This window comes from Equus caballus, chromosome 12 (genome assembly GCF_041296265.1).
Source record: "Equus caballus isolate H_3958 breed thoroughbred chromosome 12, TB-T2T, whole genome shotgun sequence".
NCBI lineage: Eukaryota > Metazoa > Chordata > Mammalia > Perissodactyla > Equidae > Equus > Equus caballus.
In genome coordinates, this window is record NC_091695.1 from 181,878 (window position 1) to 204,299 (window position 22,422).

The 22,422-nt window shown below is 44.0% G+C and overlaps 1 protein-coding gene across 2 annotated transcripts in view; it reads right to left on the bottom strand.

The window, feature by feature from the left end:
* The window catches only part of KIAA1549L (KIAA1549 like), a 274,273-nt gene that overhangs the window by 55,295 nt on the left and 196,556 nt on the right, over positions 1 to 22,422 (bottom strand). Inside the window, exons 12-14 of one of the 2 annotated variants that reach the window (XM_070229192.1) lie at positions 22,035 to 22,225; positions 9,885 to 10,009; positions 3,221 to 3,399 (exon numbers count right to left, since the gene is read on the bottom strand). In XM_070229192.1, the coding sequence (XP_070085293.1) occupies positions 3,221 to 3,399; positions 9,885 to 10,009; positions 22,035 to 22,225 (495 nt within the window). Of the gene's footprint in view, positions 1 to 3,220; positions 3,400 to 9,884; positions 10,013 to 22,034; positions 22,226 to 22,422 lie in introns of both variants that reach the window. The other variant, XM_070229191.1, reaches the window with a different exon arrangement.

A 22,422-nucleotide genomic window follows, 5' to 3' on the forward strand; every position in this document is an offset into this window, starting at 1 on the left:
GGTTTGAACAACGGGAGATTAGTTTTCCAATCAATGGTATCCCTACTCAACCACGTCATTGACAACGACCTTCAGAAAGACAAGAACACACCAATGCTTCCAACACAAGATGTAAGCCTGCATATGATGAGATTCTCAATACACGTGGGTTTGATCAAGAGCTTGAAGAGAAGGTGCAAAAACCAGATGATGTGTTAGGGTAGTGAAATTAGAGTGAGCTTTCCCTTAACGTCTGCACTTTCTATGTTGTTATTATGCTTTCTTTAAAATAATCTTTCAAAGAATTTTCCTGAACTCATAAAAGGAAAATTCATGGCTTCAGGGGTGCTTCTTAAACAAGCCACCCCTAAGGGAAGAGGGAAGAAAACTGTAAGATAATCCACCCTAAATGCCACAAAGCAGCAAGAGACAGAGAGCAGGTGGCACTCTTCTCCAACCCAAATGCCAGCAAGGGCCACTGCTCAACTACCGGCATGTGGCGAGCACCCACTCCCGACAGGGAAAACGCTTGTCTCTTCTCCTTCTGTGACAGGGTGGCAGGCCTGGCAAAAAAGGGAGTGGTATGTTGAATTTAGCCAAGATCTGGGATCTGTCCCCAAGACATTCCTATCACCAAACTGGGATGAAAAGACCCAGGCACAGCAGCCATCATCTGAGTCTGTGCTGGCAGAGGGTCCTATCCAGAGCAGTTACTAGTGCATGAGTGACAACACCAGAGGCCTCTAATCACTGGGTTGGCATGTCTGGTGGCAGAATTGTGCCTAAGGAAAGATTCAGTGGGTGTGATAACAGGTTCCCAAATTATACAGCCAAGCAGCATCAAGTCCATGATGAATGAATCCTTGCTCATTGACTGACTAATTGATAATAACAAGAACGTGTACACAATAAGTGTGCTAGGCGCTGTTCTAAGTCTTTTATGTATATTACCTCACTTGAGCCTCACAATAGCCCATTTTACAGATGGGAGTACTGAGCACAGAGAAATGAACTAACCTGCCCCAAATCACACCAACAGGAAGTAGAAGAGCTGGGATTCAAATCCTGGCAGCATGGCTGAGAGTCCATACTCTTTTAAGCACATTGATATTTTTCTTTTCTTTGTTTTTTTGGGGGGATGATAATTTATCGGACTAAACATAAGATTAAAAAATTCTCATCAGTGGGGGCTGGCCCTGTGGCCAAGTGGTTAAGTTAGCGCACTCCGCTGCAGGCGGCCCAGTGTTTCGTTGGTTCGAATCCTGGGCAGGGACATGGCGCTGCTCACCAGGCCGCGCTGAGGCAGCATCCCACATGCCACAACTAGAAGGACCCACAATGAACAACATACAACTATGTACCGGGGGGCTTTGGGGAGAAAAAGGAAACAAATAAAAATCTTTAAAAAAAAAAAAATTCTCATCAGCATTAAATACCCTATAAAATTCTCTCGAAGTATTTGAAAGCCTTTCTCAAACTAAGAAGAAGTACATTTGAAAAGAAGTTCTCTTTTTTCTCTTGCCATGGACTATGGAGTTCTAAAAACACCAATAAAAACACAATTTTGATATGCATTCATATCAAAATAAGACTTTTAGTTTGGACTATATCTACACTGCCTTTAAGGGTATGTTATACCTCAATAAGAGAACAAAATCTGCCCTTGTGAGTGTAAAGCCACCTCTCCAGCTGAAAGACCACAACAAAACGTATATTTAAAATTTGGGCATGTTAATCATTATGATTTGATTAGCAACTCAACTTTTTTTAACTTAGGTATAAGTGGCACATAACATTATATTAGTTTCAGGTGTACGACGTAAGGATTCGATATTTGTGCACACTGAGAAATGACGACCACAGTAAGTCTAGGTACCACCTAGCACAACGCTGTTTTTCACTGATGGGTGACAGTAAGTCAGAGACGGGGAGAGAACACTGGACAGGGAGCTGGGGGGCCTGAACGTCATGCTGCCACCATACCTGCAGTGTGACTTTGAGCAAGCCACTTGACCCCTCTGGCTTCAGCTTCTTTGTCTGAAAAATGAGGAGTTTGGCACAGATGTGCTCTGTAAGTCTACAACCAGTGAAGTTCTTCTTAAGAACTGACGAACCTCAACCCGTCACACCTTTAGGCCAGTTCAGTCCTTTTGTCCAGAAAGAAGAGGAGCTTCCTGAATCAGGTTTGTAAAAGGCCTTCATCCAAGGCCTGGATGGGGGGATGAGGACAAGCCCCTCATGTCCGTTTACAATGGCCAGGTGTACAAGGCCATGGCATGTTCCTTGAGGTGTGGTGGGAAAAGACTTTAAAACTATGGAATTCTCCCACCCATTGCAGGTAGCGATAGCAGAGTATAAACAAATGAAATGAACAATCGACACGACAGCTCGACAAGAGAGAAAAACTCGAGTAAGTATGTGTGTGCACACACATGCAATGCAAGTGTTCACGTGCGGGTTCCATATGCATGTTCTTAAAGGTTCACAAACATCTTCAGCCCAGCGACCATTCTGAAGATGGAGGAATGGCAGATAAGTGTTACCCAACTTGCTCTCCTGCTCTCCTGTAACTGCCACTATCTATCTATCTACCCATCTATCTATCCATCCATCCATCCATCCTTCTGTTTTTCTTTGGTGAAATCATCATTCTCCAGTGTATGTTACAAATTTTTTTCACACTCTTAGGAGAATTGATTAACATCATGATATTCACTGATATCCTCCTGGAAGCAGACAAAGGGCTATTTCAAGCCAGCAAAAAGGAGCAAAGTCATTTGAAAGCTCATATAGTGGGCTACGTCCCTGTCCCCATGACAGTATCTTCTCTAGTTCCCCATCAGTTCCAGCCCCTCCCATGCCCACAACTGACAATCCATAATGAACAGTTTAAGAGTGGTATCAAGAAAGGCAGACAGCTGTGCTTGTGACAGGACGGGGAGGTAGAATTTCTGATACTTCCCTTCATAACCATTGTTTTTAAAAAGCCCCCTCTGGGCTCTCTAACAAAGGTGAAAAAATGCCCCCAAAGCATCATCCAACAAACTTGCTTAGGGCGACTTGTGTTCTGACTCATTCCACGAAGGCCTGCTCATGCAGAGGTGAGAATGACCGCTGCACCCTCTACTCTGGAGCCCTCTGGACCGCCCTGCCCCGGTGTTCCCAGGGGCTGCTCCTCAGTCCAGAGTCCCCGAGGTCTGGCTGCACCGGCTCCCCCCGCCCTGGGGCCTCCGGCGCTCACCTCCCCATTGAGGACTGCTGCCTCCTGGTTCCTGTCCGAAGAGGGGTGCACCACAGGGAGGGCTGTGGGCTTTATAGCGATGAGCTGCACAGATCCAGAAGACGTGTCAAAGGGCTCGGCAGCCGCCTTGCCGGAGTTGTCAAAAAGAACTGCTCCTTCCTCTTCATCGCTTGCTGGCACTAAAGCACGAGAGAAACACACGGATTGTATGGTCACAGGGGAGCCGCACGACCACGGGGAGATTTACGTAAGGCTCACAGCCCAGGTCAGTACTTCACTCAAAATGACCTCAGGAACAGCAGTGTCTGGTTCTGTGCTAGGACTCACTGTTGGCGAATTTCTTTTAAATTTAAGATCAAACTATTCATCCCTCCATTGCATGATCAATGAGTAAGAAAGAATTTTAAAGGTTTGAATTTAAACAGTAAAAACCATTTTTTCCAAACTGACAAAATGCTTTTGAAAAAAATAAATTTTTTCTCTATGTTTGAGTTGGAGATGGGAAAGGCGCAATTTGGCCAAACTCGGCAACCATTCTTAAAATACGGGAATCAACAGAATAGCGGCATTCAGTTCAGTCTCTGCCACCACAGCTACTCATTTTTGCGTGATGTTGAGGTAACAAGTCTTCCCTGCTCAACTCGCCACAGGAAGTGCTGCTGACACTTGATTCTTTTTCTTTCTAAAGGCTGCTTCTCCAATGAGTTGGGTTTTGGTTTCTTTCATTTGTCTAAAACAAAAGAAAGCTAAGAAATAACACCCAGAGAAATGAATTTAGCTGCAGACAACTCCCCTAACCGAAGAGAGTGATTTCCACCTACACTCTTTTAGACGAATTCTCCTCAGACAGATCGTTCGGCTGTGGGCGCTGAAAGACACCGGCCCGCCTTGCGCTCCATCACTCAGCAGACGGAAGTGCCAGGGCCAGTGGTGTCTTGCTGATTTACTTGTTCTTAAAGCACAGTCCCATTAAGTGACTATAAGAGTGACAGCTTGCTGAGCACAGCTCGGTGAGAGAGAAATTAAGCCTGTTCAAACAACTAACCCAGTAGGCAATTTAGGAGCAAAATAGGTGTTATATAGAAAATGAATGGAATAGAAGTATACTCATCTTTCCTCCTGTCTGCTCAAAAGATTGGGATTTCTTTAAATTATCAAGAAACACATAGTTTGTATCATTCTGTCACTTATCATAAAGATTATCAGAAGATTTGTCAAATTAAGCCGAGTAAATTGTTATCATACAAAGTGGCTAAAACACCTCAGAGTCTATCAATGGGTTACAATTAGAGTATTTTTTTGTTCTGTGGTCTTATTTGCAAATAGCAGGCCACCAAGCAGCCAGTGACAGAGGAGAATCTCTATTCAGACGTGTTAAGCAGATGCACATATCTTTCTAGAGTGGAGTTTTGCTGGGTAACACTCGCCTGGCCCCCAGTATCTCCCACCTGACATCTGCTATGAAAGCCACCTACAGTAGCCGCCTCCAAGATGGCCCCCAGTATCAGTAATTCTTCCTGCTGTTCACAGCCACAATGAATGGGACTGACCTGTGTAACCAACAGGACATTGCAAAAATGTCAGTGTGTTACTTCCAAGGCTGGGTCTTAAAAAAAAATTGGCAACAGACATTAGTTTAGGGTGAATCTTCCTCAGCAAAACAAAAATAAAAACAAACATCATGGCTTCTAGATTGCTCTTTCTTAGATTACTTACTCAGGGGAAAGCCAGCTGCCATGTTATGAGGACACTCAAGCAGCCGTATGGAGGGGTCCCTGGGGCAAGAAACTGAGACTCCTGCCAACAGCTATGTGAGTGAGCCACCTTGTAAGTGGGTTCTGTAGGACCGGTCAAGCCTCTAGACAACTACAGCCCAGTCCAAAATCTTCTTCTTCTTCTTCTTCCTCTTTTTTTGTGGGTAAGATTGGCCCTGAGCCAAAATCTGTTGCCAATCTTCCTCATTTTTTGCTTGAGGAAGACTGTCCCTGAGCTAGTCCTCCTGTAATTTGTAGGTGGGATGCTGCCACAGCATGGCTTGATGAGTGGTGTGTAGGTCCATGCCCAGGATCCAAACCTGCAAACCCCAGGCAGCTGAAGCAGAGCATATAAACTTAACCATTACACTACCGGGCCAGCCCCAGGCCAACATCTTGACTGAGATCTCATGAGATACTCTTCAGCCAGAACCACTCACTAAGCCACTCCTGAATTGCTGACCCACAGACATTCTGTGAGATAATAAATGCAGGCTGTCATTTTGGTTGCTAGGTTTTGGGGTAATTTGTTACACAGTGATAAGTAACCCGTACACCTCCTGAACAGCGTGCCTCATCCGCGCTTCCACGCTTGTCCTCCCACCCCAAATCCACACTCCACCAGCAGCCAGGGTGCATCACCTTTTCAAAAGGTGACCGGATCACAGTACTCCTCCAATCAGAACCCTCTGAGGGCTTCACCTCTCTCAGAAGAAAACTAGAGTCTTTACCACTGCCGACAAGGTCCTGTGCGATCTGGCCAGCCACCTTGCTGAGCTCACTTCCTGCCTCTCCCCTCATTCCCTCTGCTCCAGCTAGAACAGCCTCTTGAACGCACCAGTCTTGTTCCCACCTCCTTGACTGCTTCTGGGCTGTGACACCCTTCCCCTCACTCTGTGGACAGGGTAAGGGGGGCATAACTCTAATGGGACAGCAAAAGGACACCCTGGAAATTGTAGAAACTACAGTTCTTTTTCATCCTGACTCTCAAAAAAGTCATATTCAGATTTGCACAATAATTCCCACAGGATCGTTTAAGAGAAAAATAATTAGTTATCCTCCTCTCAAAAAAGACTGTATGGAAAAATATATTAAAGGTGTTACATTAAAATGTTGTGTGAGTCCAGCAGGTTCATGGGAATATTTAACATGTAATTAGTATCCAAAGACAAAAGCACGGGAGAATGCTGAAGGAAAGGGCCACAGTTAAGCTGAGGAAGCGTCTTAGGTCCATCATTACAGTCCATGCCATGAAACAACCATCCCATATCTAGTTGTGTCTTATCTGCATTTCTTTTTTTTACGTTTAAGAAGTGGTTTTATTTATTTTTTATTTTGGTATGAGGTATAATTGACTTAGAACATTATATTATTTTCAGGTGTATAACGTAATGATTCAATATTTATACATATTACGAAATGATCACCAGAAGTCTAGTTAATATCCATCACCACATATAGTTGCAAATTTGTTTCTTGTGATGAAAACTTGTAAGATCTACTCTCTTAGCAACTTTCAAATATGCAGCACAGTATTATTAACTGCAGCTGCCAGGCTGCACAGCGTGTCAGTTTTAGCTTCTGTAAGACAGCCTGGCAAGGGAGAGTTCATTTCTTCACATTTGACCTGGCACGGGGAGAAACCCCCCGTTTGAGGCAGAAAATGCTCTTAAACACAAGGCACTCTTTCTTTCTGGAATCTTTATTAAAGCTCAAAGACAAACAATCTACAACCAGAACCACTGCCCTCTGGTGTCGCCTATCGAGTAATGAGCAAGTCTTCACTCTGGGAAGGCAAAGAAAGAGTGAAAACGGAACTTGTTTCTGAGCTAATACCTTTGACAAGTCCTCAAGGGCTCCTGCTAAGAAAGAAGTAATTCGCTCCTGAAACTCTCTGCTTCTTGTCCTCCTGCCTCACCTGCCCCAGAGATGAGGCGCCAGCCCTGCCTAGACGGGAGCCCCGCCTGGGGTGCCTCCAGGACCGAGAGTGGTGGGTTTGCTCCTACAGGACTGAAGATGCAAACACAGATTATGTTCTCACCTTGAACTCAGTTTAAACTCTTTTCTGGAAAACACTCTTTCTAAGGTGACATTGGTTTTGGTTCAGAAGTTTGTGTCTGTATTTGTTTGAGAAAATGCCAGACTGTTTTGCTTTCAAAATCCTAGCTCTCACACCTATCTTTCCCACTTAGATTTAAACATCATCTTGAAACAGAGTCTAAAATCGCCTCACAGCCACAATAACGTATGAAGCCACTGAGCCACAAGGACCCACACCAGCCATGTTGCTAGGGACAGTGTCTTTTCCTTTTAAAGTTCTTATTTTCACAAAAGTGGAAAATTAGAAGCCACAGATACAAGAACCTGGTGACAAACAGGAACAGCTTTAGAACGACAGCCTGATGCACTAATTAGCTTATTAGTCAACCTCAGTAACCCTAACCTCTAGAATGGATACGGAGCCATAAAACAACAGTATCTGAATATTCCATAGCTGCAGAACAATCTATTCTCAGAGGCCACATCCACACAACGAAGTGCTTTTTGCAAGCTGACAGTGTGATGGAAACACACCTTTCAGTTTTCTCCACAATTCCATTGTTATTTTCTTCCTTCCTTCCTTTGGTTCATCTTCGATTTCAACAAAACACATTGTTGATTTTTTTTGTGAACTCTAACCGAGTACTATGACACAGTGGAGCCCTCTGATAAAAAGGACGAGTGTGGGCGCCACTGAAGGTCTGTCCCAGAATTCTGATGGGATTCAGCCTCTGGTGAATTTTACATTAAACAAGTTGGTCCCATCATTTCTATCTGAAAAATTCAAACTGAAACGTCACTAAATGGGAACTTGTGGTGAAACAGAAGCAACTAACCCTGAAAACTCACTGGTTTTACTTTTGGCAAAAATAAAAGGCAATGAAGCACAGTAATCTGGAGAAAGGATGGCGTTTTAGCAAAACAAACACATTCAAACCTCAACCTGGCACAGTAATTGCATTTTATTCATGCACCCAGCTGTTGTTATTTCTGAACCTGATATTTAAATAATCAAAGTGACCTAAACAGAATAAGGAGGCGGGCAGAGACGGGGGAGGAACAAGAACGGGCAGGTCAGCGGGAACATTTAGAGCCCACCAGTGTCTCACCGGCCCGCGTGGGGAGGGGGTCTGGGACTGGCTCTGCCCCCTCCTCTTCTAAAGATTATGTACGGGGGAAGAGGAAAGGCATCGTCTTGTAAACGTGTATTACTGACAGAGGAGTCTGTATATTGCACATTTTTAAGCAAGAAAAAGCGCACAGAACAATATGTGCATTGACCCCATTTTATAAAATAAAACAATGCAATACGACAAAAAACAAAGATGTGTGTGTGTTGTATGCACAGTACAAATGTCTGAGAAAGACACACACTGAGCTATTCAAGGTCGTGTGAGGACTGGGTGGGTGACGGGGCATCTCGGGGACAGTGGACTTTGACTTGACTTTATACATTTCCAGGAAGCATAGAAATGAAGGAAGGCGAGGGAGCAGGAGGAGTAGGCGGGGCATCTTGGTCGGGTAGGGCTGGCAGTCACAGCACTTACTTAAAACAGCTCTCCCCTAGGGCCTTCCAGTGTTGTCTCACTCTCTGCCCAATCTCCCTTAGCACTTTGCTCTGGGAAGAAAGAGAAGACAGAGCTCCTCTGGCCTTCTGGGAGCTGGCCTGGCAGAGAGCCGATGGCAGGATTTCTGCTGGTCCCAGGTAGGGGAGGTATTCCAGGAAAACCCCACATCTCGTCCCCTGGTTCTAGTGAAGCACATTCTCTGTGTTCCAGGGCGTGGGCAATTCAGGAGAAGAAAAAACTCAAGAATCAAACTGGTGTGACAGTTTAAACAAGGGCTTTATATAACAGCTAGAAATGTGAGCAGGACCATATTTTCCCTGCAGAAGACAAAGCTGTTGTGCCAGTCTTTCTTTTGGTCAGAAAAAAGAGATAAGTAAGTGACATTTGAAAACAAAAGAGTGCTCTTATGCTAGCTTCAAGAAAAGTCCCTGAACCGTCCTTCATCAGATTCCTTTAGAAGGAAGCACGGTTAACCAGAGGGCCAGAGTGTTTGCCTCTTCACCTGGCATTTCTACAGGACTCCGTCCATAATCCCCTAAAATCCACAAGGAATTTTCCCTGATCTGACTGGCAGCACTGGGACCCCTGTCAGCCAGCATCATGCTTAGAAGGACCGAGTGGAGATGAGCTTCAGAACAAAGGATGGATCAGAAGGAGCAGGCTGCACAACGGTGTCTGACAACAATGTGCAACCTATAGTTGGTGCCGCAGTACAATAAGGTAACTCCAATGACTTACAAACAGACCCGACACCAACCCTTTACAGGGAGGGAGAGAAACTAAACAGTTAAGTTTCCCTGAGAATAAAGGCAGAAGCTTAGGCTGATTTTTATGATGACAGATTTATTACTGTGTTGTTTTTCCTGGGAGAGGTGGATTTCCAATATTTGGACTCACCGGCATAGACCTACCCACTGAAACTTATCAGGGGAGTCAGGGCAAGAAAATGAGGAGACCGTCCAAGAGAGCATCATTTCAGAGACCTGCCGCCCTAGTGGACCTGATGCTAGAAATCACATCAATTAACCCAAGAATTAGAAAAATGTCTAACCAAACATCAGTTCATTCATAGGGTTTTTCTTAGGCACTGCACAATTCCGTAAGAACAGGGGGCAGAGGGCATGAGACAGAATAATTCAGGGCAGAGGGTAAGGTGATACAACGAGAGGTAGGCAGGAGACTCCCGGTCTTTGGGGGTACGACAGAAGAACTGAGAGTTAAAGTACACTGACGTGGGTGAGTGTGCGCACATGCATGTGTGCGATGGGCCCGGGGTGGTGCTTGGCAGGGGAGGCGCCTCACCATTTCTCTTCCGTGCCTCCTCCTTCGCCACTTTCTGCTGTGCCATCACAGTCTCGGGTGAGCGCCCCCCAGAGCTGGGCTTTCCTGATTCGCTGCTGCTGGCAGAGCCGTTCTCACTGGGCGACCTGCTGGAGTAACCATAGCAACAAGGAGCCGGTAAGTTTCGGCTGGAGCAGCCTCCTCTCAAGGTTATTTTATTTGCACAGTTTATGTCTATAGCCTTCCATTCTGGTTTTATCCACAAAGAAGAAAGGATACAGGAAAGAAAACAAGTCCACACTGCGGCACAGGTTCAGCAGCGGGCTGTTCTGAAGTGTGTTAGTAGCGCTGAGCTCTGCAGAGAGCTTCACAGGGCAGAGCCCTCAGTTCCCATCTCTCCCTCATTACCCTAGGGACCATGGAGACAGCAGCCATCGCATTTGTAAGCATGCCCTCTTTCTAAAGCACAGACCATGGCTAGTGGCAGAATGTCTGATTCACATGGCATCTTCAGGAACATGCACGAAAGACAGTTCTCTTCAGCTGTTCTCTTCACAGAATATACCTTGACTACTAAAGGTTCAGTCACTCTGCCATTGAGTTCTTCTCTCTGCCTCTCTCTCTCTCTCTGACACACACACACACACACACACACACACATGTGCACACTTTCTTTAACTGTGCTGTTAACCGCTTACATCTGAAACTACCAATTTCAGCTATCCATTCCTTCAGGAGATACTTTTTGTGCACCTGCTCTGTGCCAGGCCTGGTGCCAGGTATACCAGTGTGGAGGGATAAGATGGCACCACCCATGCTCTCCAAGAGCTCCCAGTCAGGACCACCCACCATGTGCCAAGGACCGTGCTGCACACTTTCAAAACTGTTAACGAATCAGCATCACGCCCACTGACTCAGACTGTCAGGCTTGTTTAGAAAGTGCGCAATGTGAGGCTCAAGGAGGTGGCGTGCTTTGTCCAGGGCAGAGTTAGGAAGTGGCAAATCAGCCCTGGAAGCCAGGGCTCACCCTGCAGGTAGGAGCTTTCCCCATGCGCCAGAGCACCTTGCTCTACCGTCCCTTGCGGGGCTCTCTTGGGCCAGGCCTTTCACAGGCCAACCCACAGGGCCCTCTCTCCTTCTCTCAGGCCAGACTCTAGTCTTCCGGAAATAACTCTGTGGAAACATGGGCTCTGGAAAGTGCCTGCTGGGGTCTGTGTTCCCTTGGGCCTCAGACTCGCCAGCCTGGGGTGGGCTGGCATAAAGGCCTTCTGCTCTCCCGCTGTGGGAGGCAATCAGGACCAAGACCCAGACGCCTCATCAAACCCCTTCTTCTTCTGTTGTCAGTTGTCCAAATTCATGGCAACCGGCCCCTACGACGGACAACTGACGGGAATACAATGCAGCACTTGGCCAGGAAGCATGCAGTTTCTTCAGTGGAAGCCGTGCGTCCTTGCGGATGATCCTTTTCTTCCCCCTCCCCCTTCTCCCTCGTCATCCTCTGGGAATTCTCCGTTCTGTCTACTTTAGTGCCCTGTAGCACCCTAAAATCATGAACAATGAAAGCACCCACTCACAACCACAGCAATCAGCCAGGAACCTCCAGGGAACACTAAAGCCGGGGGGGACGGTCCTTGCCAAAGGTCCACAGACAAGTAGAAGCTTGGGAAATGCTGTTTATGGCATTCCTTCTTTGGATATTCCTAATGCATATTAGCAGACAAAGGCTCTGATCTTTCCTATCATAAAGGGACTTTAATCCAGCATTTTCCAATTTACTTGGCCACAAATCTCTTTCACCATAAAACCATTTAACCTCCTATAAAACCAGTAACCTCCAAGAAAACTAGCAAGGCATTAATTTATTGACTGTAAGTTATTGACCAACAACTACGTGATCAAAGTGCTGGGCGTGCAAGTACACGTACACAGAGAAGACACAGGCCCTTTGATTGTTTTCAGAATCCCATAGCTAATGGCACTTGCTTTTCCAACTGGCTTTATTGGGACAAAGAAGCTTCCATTGAGGTCCAGAAAGAAAGGAAATGGAAAGCCTTCTTGTAACCTATTTCACATCCATAAAACACTGAATGGTTTCTGCAGCATTTGCACACCTTTCCCTCATTTGATCCTGAAGCAATTTTCTGGCTATTCCTCTCACTCCAAGGAAAGGTGTAAATGAGACATTTCTCGAGAGAAAACCCAAAGCTGCTTTACTCTTTGCATCAGACTTATGTTTACACGGAGTCATCAACTCAAAAATTCTGATCAAAACAGAGAGTGAGATAGGTGTGTATATGTGTCCACTCACATGACAGTAACAAAAATGTTTCCAAAAGCAAGAAAGTGTCACCCGTGAGGTTGCAGTTTTAGGCTCTTGAACTCAATAGGCCCCATTCTGAGATACATGGGTGTCCATGGAGGCTGGAAGAACAATCTTGCGGGTGGGATTAATCCAATGCTGACCCGTTACGAATAATTGCTGCATTCGAACGCCCATGCAAACAGCTGTCCCCATGAGGTTGATTCTCTCCTCACCCATTAACCGCAGTTGCGGGTCAACAAAATAGCATCACCAAGAGCCTTGGCTAGAGGAAAAGGACCCACAACACCCATCTGGTTGTCGGTAAGTGGCTGAATCCTCAGATTTCAGTTTTAAAACAACTTTTAAAAACTGAGATATTTTAATGACCACCAAATCACTGGTTTTCCTTATTTCTCACTTGCAAAACTTTCTGGATCATCTAACAGGTCCATTCTGAGAGATCATGCAGTCCACATTTAGCAGAAACGAGGAAGCTGATGTGGCAAGGTGGGGACGCCAGAAACAAAGATGCATAATGGGTTTGCTCTTGGGTTTGGCACCTTAAAATCCTCCCAAATGATCAGAGACTCCTGTGGTCAGCTGAACTTGAACAGAGGTGAGGTTTCTCCCACGGCTTTGGCAATGATATAGCCGGCCTTTAGTAAAATTATATTTATATGGTAAAATTGTGAAGCAAATGTAGAAATCATTCAGCAGTGTAGACATTGTTTTCTTTATCTATATTTGTTTCATAAACTATTATTTCTTAATAAAAATCTGGGGGTAAGTAATTGAATTTGATTAGCAGGAGTAGACCCCCCGCTAATGAAGAAGACAGCAGCAAACAGGACACAGGCAGAGACTTGAGAAGCACTTGCACTTTGGGCTTGTTTTCTCCCTGCCCTGGGAACCCTGTAACCACCTGTGAGAAAGCCAGGGCTGGCCCACTGGAGAGGAGAGACCACATGCCAAGCGGCCTCAGTTACCTGGCCACCCCAGACAAGACTGTCATCAACAAGCAGCCCAGCTCACCTACCACCTGACTGCAGGTGCACCAGCGAGCCCACCGGAGATGAGCCGAGCCCAGCTCAGACCAGAAGAACCACTCAGCTGAGCTCAGCCCAAACTGCTGACCCAGCAAAAATCATGAGCTAAAGAAGTGGTTGCTTTAGGTTGCTAAGCTTTGGAGTGGTTTGTTACAGAGCAACAGATAAGAAATCCACACGCCCTCAACCTTCTTTCCTACACAAGCCAAATCCAACCCAGCTTCTCTGTACCTCTGTCTGAGGCACCAAGAGCTCCTGGGAAAAAAACAGGCTTGAAGCTTGACTCCAACACAAAACTGGTGTAATTGACAGGGACAACCCTTCCTTCCTCCTCCAATGACTCCTTTCTCTTCGCTTCTTGGATTCCACTCTTGCTTTGCGCTCCTCACACCTTTCTTCCTGATGCTCTTCAGTCTCCTTTGCTGATTCTTTTTCGTCACCCAGACCTCTAATCATTGTGGTGTCCCAGGGGTCAGTTCTGGGATCTCATCTCGTCTCTATATTCTCCTGGGTGACCCCATCCAGTCTCACTTTTAAATAACTGGACACTGACAACTCCTACATTTCTATTTCTACCCTGGTCCTCTCCTCTGAACTCCAGACTCGTATGGTTAGCTGAGTTCTCAACATCTCCACTTGCATGTCTAATGGGCATCTCGACATGCCCACATCCAGACTCTTGATGGTCCCCTGCAAACTCTTCTCCTCCAGTCTTCCCAACACAACAAACAGTAAATTCATCCCTCTCTATTTCCATACCCCACAGCAATCTATCAGCAAATCTTGTCAGCACTTCTTTCACAATATCTCTAGAATCCGTCACTTCTCACACCACCACACCATGGTCTACACCACCATCCCACCTGTACTGCTGTGGGAGCCTCCTAACAGTCTCCCTGTTTCTAGCTGCTTCTCTACCGTCTGTTTTCCACACAGCAGCAAAGTGAGCCTCAAAAACTGCAAGTCACATCATGTCACGGTTCTTCTCAAAACCCTGCAATGATTTCTACTCTGCATTCAAAATACAGTTCCAAGTCCTGACTTTGGTCTATAAAGCCTGACATGGTCAACTTCAAGTGACTTCGCTGACTCATCTGCCACCACTGTCCTCCCTAGTTCACAGCAGGCTCTTTGACCTTCTTGCTCTTATTTACGTATGTCAAGAAGTTTCCTCCTCGGGCTTTGCACATACTGTTCATCTGCTTGGAACATTCTTCCCCTAGATAGTCTTGAGGCTCACACATCAGGTCAATCAGGTCTTCTCAAATGTCACTTTATCAGAGATGCCGCCCCTGACTTCCTGCTAAAATAGCGTCATGTGCCCCTCTGCACCTCTCTGTCCCCTTACCATGCTTTGGTTTCCTTCTTCATACTCGTCACCACCTGACCTACTATATATCTGTTTCTCTGTTTGTTTATTGTCTCTCTCTCCTCATCAGACTGTCAGCACCATGAAAATAGGAACTTTGTCTTGTTCACTGCAGTATCCCCAGTGTCTGGTAAACAGTAAACAATCAAGAAATATCTGTTAGGTGAACGAAGGGAAAGAGGGAAGGACGTAGGGAGGACATAACTTTTCCAGCCTCCATTGTGGCCACAAGCAAGGGAAAAGGGGCTTGGCAATGGGAGTTGGTTTGGCCAGCCAACAGGGCTTGTCACGGGATCCATTATCTCTTTCTAAGGCTACTGCAAAGTCCTTATAGCAAGTCTCCTGGCCGCTAGCTAACCTCTCCCACCTATCATCCCCATTGCTACTGGAGTAGTCTTTCTAAAATACAGACTGGACATCACTATCTTCTTGAAGAACTTTTGGTGGCTTCCCATTGCTAGAGAATAAAAGTCAAATTCCCTGGCTTGGCAGTTAAGACCCTCCACAATTTTAATCTATCTTCTGGGTTCATCCTTCACTATATCACAACCAATGTGAACTCTAATCTCCAGGGATGCTCGCTGTTAAGTAAGCATGGCTGTCCCCTGGCTCTTTCAGACTGGACGCCTTTATCTCTTCCCAGCTATGACATCCCGCTCACACTTCAAGGCCCAGCTAAAACACAACCTTCTCAGAGCGATGTCAGCATGATGGCAGAGTGAGCTCTCCCGGTAAACTCTCCCCTCTAAGATGCAATGAAAGGACATTCATATTCCAACAGAGGACACCCACACAACACAAAAGACGTCTGAGATGCTCACACAGCCACATGTTGGATGGTGGAGGAGCTGGAGACCCCCGCACCCCTGAGGAAGTGGATCAAGGTAAGAGAATGCTTCTCTTGCTCATGGAAGGACAGTAACCTAGGGATTACGTGCAGCCACAGGGAGGACAGCCGGGAGGGAGCAGTGGCCCTCCGAGGGAAGACCATAGATCCCTGAAGTCCCCACAGCCCAGAGAAAAGCCCATCACAGAGAGGACTAGCTATCGCAGGGGTATCTGCATCAAGCCAATTCCCCCGGAGAGCAGATAGACAGGGCAGGGTGAGAAACCCCCACAACTGCGCAGGAGAAGAAAGCATCCCTCCCCCCTACCTGCTGGCCCAGTGCCCCAGCCCAGCACCTTGGAGCTGTCCCCATGGTTCACAGCAGGCTCAGAACATGCAGCTCTTAACCCCCACCTAGTGACAAAAGGTGGAAGTGGCAATCAAATACCACCACAATGCAGAAGCACAAATCTATACCATCTAGCAGTATGTAAAAATAGATTAAATCTCCAGACCAGAAGGAAAATGACAAGTACCCAGAAATCAATCCTGAAGACACAGACCTCTATAACCTAAATGATAGAGAATTAAAAATAGCTATCATCAAAAAACTCAACAACTTTAAAGAGAATACAAATAGACAATTCAATGAGTTTAGTAGCTGCTTCACAAGAGATTAAAACTATAAAGAGGAAACAAGCAGAACTACTGGAGATGAAAAACACAATGGATGAGATGAAGCAGAATATAGATTCCCTGAAAAATAGAGCTGCTATCATGGAGGAATGAATCAGCATGATCGAGGACAGAAATTTAGAAATGCTTCAGATGGAGGAAGGGAAAGAACTAAGACTAAAAAGAAATGAAGAAAGTCTCCGAGAATTATCTGACTTAATTAGGAAATGCAACGTAAGGATTATAGGTATTCAAGAGGGAGAAGAGAAGAAGAATGAAGGAGAAAGTTTGTTCAAAGAAATAACAGAGAACTCCCCAAACTTGGGGAAGGAGATGGAAATTCACATGAAAGAGGCCATCAGATCTCCTAACTTTGTCAATGCAAAAAGACCTGCTGAAAGGCATACAGTAGTAAAGCTGGCAAAAGTCAATGACAAAGAAAATATACTATGGGCAGTAAGGCAGAAGAAAATAACTTATAAAGCAACCCCTATCAGGCTTTCAGCAGATTTCTCAGCAGAAACTTTACAGGCTAAGAGAGAGTAGAATGATATATTCAAATCTTTGAAAGACAAAAACTTTCAGCCAAGAATACTCTATCCAGCAAAAATATCCTTCAGATATGATGGAGAAATACAAACGTTCCCAGATAAACAAAAGCTAAGGGAGTTCATCGCCACAAGACCCACTCTACAAGAAATCCTCAAGGAGACCCTCATACCTGAAAAAAAAAAAGAAGAAAGGTGTTATAAAGCCTTGAATAAGGAGATAAATAGGTAGACAAAATCAGAAAATTGGAGCTACCCAGCAGACCAGGTTAGCAAACACTCACGTAAAACATTAGAGATAAAGGGAAGGAAAACACCAAAAACAAAGACAATCTTGTCATTTTAACCACAATCTCACAACACAAGATAGAATAAGATGTAACAAAACCAACTTAGGAGGGGAAGACAAGAGGGACTGAGCAGGCTTAGTCTAAGGAAGTAAGAGGCCACCAGAAAATGGACTATCTCATCTATGAGATTTTGCACACAAACCTCATGGTAACCACTAAACAAAAAAGTAGATCAGAGTCACAAATAATAAATCAGGAGAAAACTAAGAAATCCAGCATAAAAAACTACCTAACTGAATTGGTAGTCCGAAATACACAGGATGAGAAACAAAGGAAATGCGGGAGAACTGGAAAACGAGTGATAAGATGGCAGCACTAAGCCCTCACATATCAATAATCACTTTAAATGTAAATGGACTGACCTCTCCAATAAAAAGACACAGAGAGGCGAGACGGACTAAAGAACAAGACCCAACAATAAGCTGCCTCCAGGAAACACATCTCAGCTCCAGTGACAAACACAGGCTCAGAGTGAAGGGGTGGCTAATGGCAAACAAAAGAAAGCAGGTGTTGCCATACTTACATCAGACAAAGCAGACTTCAAGATAAGACAGGTAAAGAGAGACAAAGAGGGGCAGTGTATAATATCAAAGGGACACTCCACCAAGGCAGCATAGCACTTATAAATATCTATGCACCCAACACAGGAGCACCAGAGTTCATAAAGCAACTATTAACAAACCTAAAAGAAGACATTAATGATAACACAGTAATAGTAGGAGATCTCAACACTCCGTTTACATCAATGGATAGATCATCCAGACAGAAAATCAACAAGAAAACAGTGGAATTAAATGGAAAAGCTAGAGTAGTTGGACTTAATAGACATATATAGAACATTCCATCCAAAAACAGCAGAATACACGTTTTCTCGAGTGTGCGTGGAACATTCTCAAGGATAGACCATATGTTGGGAAACAAGGCAAGCCTTAATAAATTTAAGAAGATTGAAATAACAAGCATCTTTTCTGTCCACAATGCTATGAAACTAGAAATTAACTACAAGAAAAAAGCTGAGAAACGGACAAAGATGTAGAGACTAAACAACAGGCTACTGAACAACCAATGGATCCTTGAAGAAATTAAAGGAGAAATCAAAAAACACCTGGAGACAAATAAAAATGAAAACAATCCCATACCAACTCATATGAGATACAGCAAAAGTGGTCCTAAGAGGGAAATTCATTGCAATACAGGCTCGCCTTAACAAACAAGAAAAATCCCCAATAAGCAATCTCAAATTACACATAATTGAATTATAAAAAGAAGAGCAAACAAAGCCCAAAGTCAGCAGAAGGAGAAAAATAATAAAAATCAGAGCAGAAATAAATGCAATTGAAACAAAAAAGATGGTAGAAAGGATCAATGAAACAAGGAGCTGGTTCTTTGAGAAGATAAATGAAACTGACAAACCCCTAGCCAGACTTACAAAGGAAAAAAGAGAGAAAGCTCAGATAAATAAAATTAGAAATGAAAGAGGAGAAATCACAATGGATACCACAGAAATACAAACGATTATAAGAGAATACTATGAAAAGCTATATGCCAACAAATTGGACAATCTAGAAGAAATGGATAAATTCTTAGACTTTTACAAGCTCCCAAAACTGAATCAATAAGAAACAGATAATCTGAATAGAGCAATCACAAGGAAAGAGATTGAAACAGTAATCAAAAACATCCCAAAAGACAAAAGGCCAGGACCAGACAACTTCCCTGGTGAATTCTATCAAACATTCAAAGAGGATTTAATAGCTATCCTTCTCAAGCTATTCCAAAGAATTAGGGGAGATGGAACGCTTCCTAACGCATTCTACAAGGCCAACATCACGCTGATACCAAAGCCTAACGAGGACAACACAAAAAAGGAAAACTATAGGCCAATATCGGTGATGAACATAGATGCAAAAATTCTCAACAAAATATTGGCAACCTGAATACAGCAATACATCAAAAAGATCATACATCATGATCAAGTGAGATTTATACCAGGGACACAGGGATGGTTCAACATCTGCAAATCAATCAATGCGATATAACACATTAACAAAATAAAGAATAAAAACCACATGATCATCTCAATAGACGCAGAGAAAGCATTTGACAAGATCCAACAGCCATTTATGATAAAAACTCTTAACAAAACGGGGGTAGAAGGAAATTACCTCAACATAATAAAGGCCATATATGACAAACCCACAGCCAACATCATACTCAATGGGGCAAAACTGAATGCCATCCCTCTGAGAACAGGAAGAAGACAAGAACGCCCGCTATCACTACTCTTATTCAACATAGTACTGAAGGTTTTGGCCAGACAAATTAGGAAAGAAAAAGGAATCCAAAAGGAAACGAAGAAGTAAAGCTCTTGCTGTTTGCAGACGACATGATCTTATACATAGAAAACTCTAAAGAATCCATTGGAAAACCATTAGAAATAATCGACAACTACATTAAAGTTGCAGGATACAAAATCAACTTAGAAAAATCAGTTGCATTTCTATAGTCAAATAATGAACTAACAGAACAAGGACTCAAGAATACAATCCCACTTACAACTGCAACACAAAGAATAAAATATCTAGGAACAAATTTAACCGAGGAGGTGAAAGACCTATACAATGAAAAGTATAAGACATTATTCAAAGAAATCGATGATGACATAAAGAAATGGAAAGATATTCCATGCACATGGATCCAAAGAATAAACATAGTTAAAACGCCCATACTACCCAAAGCAATCTACAGATTCAATGCAATCCCGATCCGAATCCCAATGAAATAGAACAAAGAATCCTAACATTCCTATGGGGCAACAAAAGACCCTGAATAGCTAAAGGAATTCTGAGAAAAAAGAACAAAGCTGGAGGCACCACAATCCCTGACTTCAAAACGTACTACAAAGCCACAGTGATCAAAACAGCATGTTACTGGTACAAAAACAGACACACAGATCAATGGAACAGAATTGAAAGCCCAGAAATAAAACTACACATCTATGGACAGCTAATCTTCCACAAAGGGGTTAAGAATGCACAATGGAGAAAAGATAGTCTCTTCAGTAAATGGTGTTGGGAAAACTGGCAGCCACATGGAAAATAATGAAAGTAGACCACTATCTTTCTGCATACACAAATATTAACTCAAATTGGATCAAAGACTTGAAGGTAAGACTTGAAACCATAAAACTTCTGGAAGAAAACATAGGTAGTATACTCTTTGACATCAATCTTAAAAGGATCTTATTAAATACCATGTCTTCTCAGAGAAGGGAAATAAAAGAAAAAATAAACAAGTGGGACTTCAGACTAAGGAGCTTATGCAAGGCAAAGGAAACCAGGATCAAAACAAAAAGACAATCCACCAACTGGGAGAAAATAATTGCAAATCATACATCTGACAAGGGGTTAATCTCCATAATATATAAAGAACTCACACAACTGAACAACAAAAAAACAAATAACCTCAAAAAATGGGCAGAGGAGATGAACAGACATTTCTGCAAAGAAGATATACATATGGGCAACAGGCACACGAAAAGATGTTCAACATCACTAATCATCAGAGAAACACAAATCAAAACTACACTAAGATAACACCTTATACCTGTTAGAATGACTATAATCACTAAGACAAAAAACAACAAATGTTGGAGAGGATGTGGAGAAGAGGGAACCCTCATTCACTGATGGTGGGAATGCAAACTGGTGCAGCCACTATGGAAAACAGTATGGAGATTCCTTAAAAAACTAACAATAGAGGGGCTGGCCCCGTGGCCAAGTGGTTAAGTTTGCGCGCTCTGCTGCAGGCTGCCCAGTGTTTCATTGGTTCGAATCCTGGGCGCGGACATGGCACTGCTCATCAAACCACGCTGAGGCAGTGTACCACATGCCACAACTAGAAGGACCCACGATGAAGAATATACAACTATGTATTGGGGGGCTTTGGGGAGAAAAAGGAAAAAAATAAAATCTTTAAAAAAGAAAAACTAAAAATAGAAATACCACACGACCCATCTATCCCACGACTGGGTATCTATCCAAAGAACTTGAAATCAACGATTCCCAGAGATTTATGCGCCCCTATGTTCATTTCAGCACTCTTCACAATAGCCAAGATGTGGAAGCCACCCAAGTGCCCAGCGACTGATGACTGGACAAAGAAGATGTAGTATATACATACAATGGAGTACTACTCAGCCATTAAAAAGACAAAATTGTCCCATTTGCAACAACATGGATGGACCTTGAGGCTATGATGTTAAGCAAAATAAGCCAGACAAAGACAAAAACCATATGATTTCACTCACATGTGGAAGATAAACAAACACACAGACAAAGAGAAGAGATCAGTGGTTACCAGCACTTATGTGGTGACAGACAAGAAATAATGTACAACTAAGATCTCACAATGTTATAAACTATTATGATCTCAATTAAAAAACAAAAACCACAAGCCCCATGACACTCTCCCTCATCAGAGTCCCGTTCTTCTCCTCTCTCTCCCACCACACTTCGCCCGGGCTCCCTGTGGGCACCAGCATGTCCTGCGTGCTATTCCAGCTATTTCTCTCTCTGTCTTTCCATCATGAGATCCCTGGAGTCAGGAATCATTGTAAACCTTTTTGTAATCCTCCCAAGGCCTGTCGAAGTGCTCTGCTTATAGTAAAAACTCAATAAATGACTTTCGTACCAGAACCATAAACTACTGAAAAATTGCCAGACAAAATACAACCATAATGAACCAAAGGCATTGCTTTCAAGATAACTTAGAGAATACAAGAGTGATGTCAGTGCCAAATTTGTTATAATAAACGGAAGAGACAAATTTCTCCTGTTGCAGCTGATCAGCAATATAAACCCTACAAAGGGCGTCTCACGAGAAACAGCCATTGTGATTCTTGTCTTCTCCCTTACTCTCCTTTTCAAATAGTCAAAACGAGCATGAAGGGGAATCTTTAAAGCAAACAGTGGAATTAACACGAGGGCTTCGGCTGCTCCCGGCATCAGTGATGCCCCTGCTGACATGCACAGGCAGCAGTTGGCCCAGGCCTACCTCTTTCTGGTTTCGGTGGACTTGGCCGTCTTGATGGTGCTTCCGTCCTGGGCAACGTCCCTTTCCTGAGAGGCAGGAGCGTCTCTAATGGGCAGTGGGAGGACTACAGTTTCCTGAGTCACAGGGACGACCTCCTCGTCCGCCCCTTGCTGGCCCAGGTGCTGCTTGGCATAATCAAAGCCTTGCACAGGCTACAAAGAGGAAACAGATTTGCAGTCATATTTCTGGCAAAGTGTGACTCGAATGACAGCTTTTAGAGAAGACGGGCGGGAAAGTGCACGTGGCAGAACCATACTTAGCTTTCGGAAGAACAAGAGTTAACTCACATCTCCATCCTAATTTCTGTCTCTGCAAAAGCAGAATCCGTGTTAATTCCACCTAGCCATAG